Consider the following 3,350-nt stretch of genomic DNA (forward strand, 5'->3'; position numbering starts at 1 on the left):
TTGCATCACGTTTTACTGAGACGATCCCGGGTCTTGTTGATGGAAGTGAGACCTGACGTCATCCGGGTAATGGACCTCACACATGTACATCCCCTGGATTAAACACATTTGTGACGTCACCCTATCATTTAAACGCTCCATTATTTTCCAGGAATGAGAAGTTACTATCAATCATGCAAATACAGTCAAATTATTTTCACCTAAATTTCAATTAATGAAGACTTGAAAATGGTGGAACTATTCCTGGAAAATTAGAAAATATGTATCGACATAGGGTCTCGATCCCGCATTGAATGATTTGAGAACGTGGCAGTCGACCACGGTAGAATTGTGGGAAATGAACAAAGATACATTTTTTTTCAAATCATAGATACCTACTGCTTATATTATGGTGTGTTTCATTTTTGTCAACTATAACGAAATCAATGTTAGAATAATTAAATAACCGTTCAATAAGAAAAACAAAGAAACAGGTTACTCATATATCCTTGCTTGGGGCTCTAGTTATTCATAGAAGCCTCGAAAGCATGTTCTCAAAATCTACAAGAAATTGGTTAAAACATTCGTTTCATCGCCACAATACAGCTTTGCACCACGCCATTACTGCTGAAAAGACCATCTCGCGACAGAGATCCCATTCCACGTTCATCACGCAAGAACGCCTTACACATTGCCTCAAAAAGTCATGTCAAATTCTACGGATGTGGTTTAATTTGGGAAATACACACGTACACGTGTCACTCTGTATTCAGTACAACATTTCAAAGAGCGTTATGCAACTCAAAAGTTGTTTCATCAAGGTTAAAACATTCAAGGCCTCAGGAAAGATTTCAAAACGTTTAATGGTAGATATGTGGAGGACATTTCTAAATTTGACGCACCAGTGACAAACGTTTCCGTGTTTTTCCATGTGAACAATTGAGTTGCATTTGCATGTGTTTGTGATGGGTGACACCGGTGGGGCAGGACACGCTCACCTTTTCGCGAACACCTGGTGTCATCACTACTTGATAGTGATTCATGAAAACATGCTCATGATATAGTTAGAATTGTACAATCGACTCTGGCACAGATTTCTTATGAATATGAAAAGGGTTTTGTCGCTTTTATTCCAACTCAGAGCCAAATATTTCTAAGGAATGGAGAGGTACTTGGATATTCCTCTACGTACTGAATAAGCTGCATGACCATGTGATATGCTGGCATCAAAATTCCATGCATGGTTGCAATATGCATCGTGCGATCGGATTTGAAAAAGCCAATTATATTCATTTCTGATTGTATGTGTTTGAAATAAAAGTGGTTTATAAATCAGTTCGGTCTTGATGACTTGGAGATCCTTTCAAAGATTGATTTGCCGCACGAGACAAATACATTCGGCCTAGGCTCGCATTGCTTTTGACTTCAGTTCACATGAGGTCGTTGGTTATAAATAAGTTAGCAAAATGTAATTATTTAAAGAGTTTTTTGTTGAGTCAGCTTAGCAAAAATAGCTTTCATTATCTTACTTCTGGCTTTTCTACTTCTGAATTCACTCAAACTTTGACAATATTACTACCACAACAAAACGTCCGATGGCTATCCCGTGAAGATCCGGCTCAAAATTGCTCTTCGGCAATCCACGCTTGTGGTAAGAGGCGACTAACGTGATCGAGTGGTCAGGGTCGCTGACTTGCTTAATGAATGTCACTGTATCCCAAAGGTGGGATTTACACATTTGCTGACATCTTAAACAAAGAATGATCCTACTCCAGCGTAGCAATAAATTTTAAACTACAAGCTTCTTGAAAATAGCCCGATGCAAGATTGTTGAGTCACTAACGTTACGGCAGGTGGCAAGTGTGCGTTATTGTGTAGAAAGGATTTCCTTGGATGCGTAGATCGAGGTCATCGCAACACTGTGACAGGGGAAATAACGGGAATACTGTGGCTGATTTAAAATCTACGGACCTTTGTGACCTTTACACCTTTGCGATCTATTATGATGCGAAGGCACGATGCGAAAACGCAAAGATGCGAAGACGCGATGAACGTTGCGAAGATGCGAGGAAGTGAAGACGCGAAGAAGCAAAGATGCGAGGATACGAGGATGCAAAGATACGAGGATGCGAGGATGCGAAGAAGCAATGATGCAAGGAAGAGAAGAAGCGAAGATGCGAGGAAGAAAAGATTCGAGGATGCGAAGAAGCCAAGATGCGAGGAAGGAAGGATGCGAAGAAGCAAAGATGCGAGGATACGAGGATGTGAAGAAGCAAAGATGCGAGGAAGAGAAGATGCGAGGATGCGAAGAAGCCAAGGTGCGAGGAAGAGAAGATACGAGGATGCGAAGAGCAAAGATGCAAGGAATAGAAGATGCGAGGATGCGAAGAAGCAAAGATGTGAGGAAGAGAAGATGCAAGGATGCGAAGAAGGCAAGATACGAGCAAGAGAAGATGCGAGGATGCGAAAAAGCAAAGATGCAAAGAATAGAAGATGCGAGGATGTGAAGAAGCAAAGATGCAAGGAAGAGAAGATGCGAGGATGCGAAGAAGCCAAGATGCTAGGAAGGAAAAATGCGAGTATGCAAAGAAGCAAAGATGCGAGGAAGAGAGAATGCGAGTATGCGAAGAAGCCAAGATGCGAGGAAGAGAAGATGCGAGTATGCGAAGAAACAAAGATGCGAGGAAGAGAAGATGCAAAGCAAAGATGCGAGAATTCGAGGATGCAAAGATTCGAGGAAGTGAAGACGCGAGGATGTGAAGAAGCAAAGATGCGAGGATACGAAGAAGCAAAGATGCAAGGAATAGAAGATGCGAGGATGCGAGTATGCAAAGAAGCAAAAATGCGAGAAGAGAAGATGCGAAGAAGCAAAGATGCGAGGATACGAAGAAGCAAAGATGCCAGGAATAGTAGATGCGAGGATGCGAGTATGCAAAGAAACAAAAATGCGAGAAGAGAAAATGCGAGGACACGAGGATGCAAAGATTCGAGGAAGATAAGATGCGTGGATGCGAAAAAGCAAAGAAGCAAAGATGCGAGGATGCGAAGAAGGAAAGATGGGAAAAAGCGATGACATAACATCGCTTACTTTGCATCGCGTCTTCGAATTTCGTCCTAGCGTCGTCGCAACTCTAAGTAAAGCGCAAAGATGCGAAATGGCTGACATGAACCTCCGTAGGTTATTGATAGAGATAAAGTTACATGTAAATCCTTCCCCCACTTGTCTGAGTTGTGTTTATCGGTTAACAATAAACAACAGTCCCTGACCATATGCTTGGTTAATGGCCTGTCTTCAACACTCACCCACGCCCCGATAATCGCTAGTAAATGGGGTTTAATAATTGAATAGGAGGTATTTAATTATGCCTCTT

The 3,350-nt window shown here is 41.8% G+C and overlaps 1 protein-coding gene across 1 annotated transcript; it reads left to right on the forward strand.

The window, feature by feature from the left end:
- Window positions 1-2,026: 2,026 nt before the first annotated feature.
- On the forward strand, window positions 2,027-3,052 carry LOC139461591 (axoneme-associated protein mst101(2)-like). Its single transcript, XM_071243065.1, has one exon. The coding sequence runs from the start codon at window positions 2,027-2,029 to the stop codon at window positions 3,050-3,052; it is 1,026 nt and encodes a 341-aa protein (XP_071099166.1).
- The last annotated feature ends 298 nt before the right edge of the window (window positions 3,053-3,350 follow it).

Source organism: Haliotis cracherodii, unplaced genomic scaffold (assembly GCF_022045235.1).
Source record: "Haliotis cracherodii isolate W230 unplaced genomic scaffold, xgHalCrac1.p SCAF_15, whole genome shotgun sequence".
Taxonomy (NCBI): Eukaryota; Metazoa; Mollusca; class Gastropoda; order Lepetellida; family Haliotidae; genus Haliotis; species Haliotis cracherodii.

Bases quoted from the DNA above. Each gene is read 5' to 3' on its own strand.
- LOC139461591 (XM_071243065.1), top strand. From the start codon at position 2,027: ATGAACGTTGCGAAGATGCGAGGAAGTGAAGACGCGAAGAAGCAAAGA.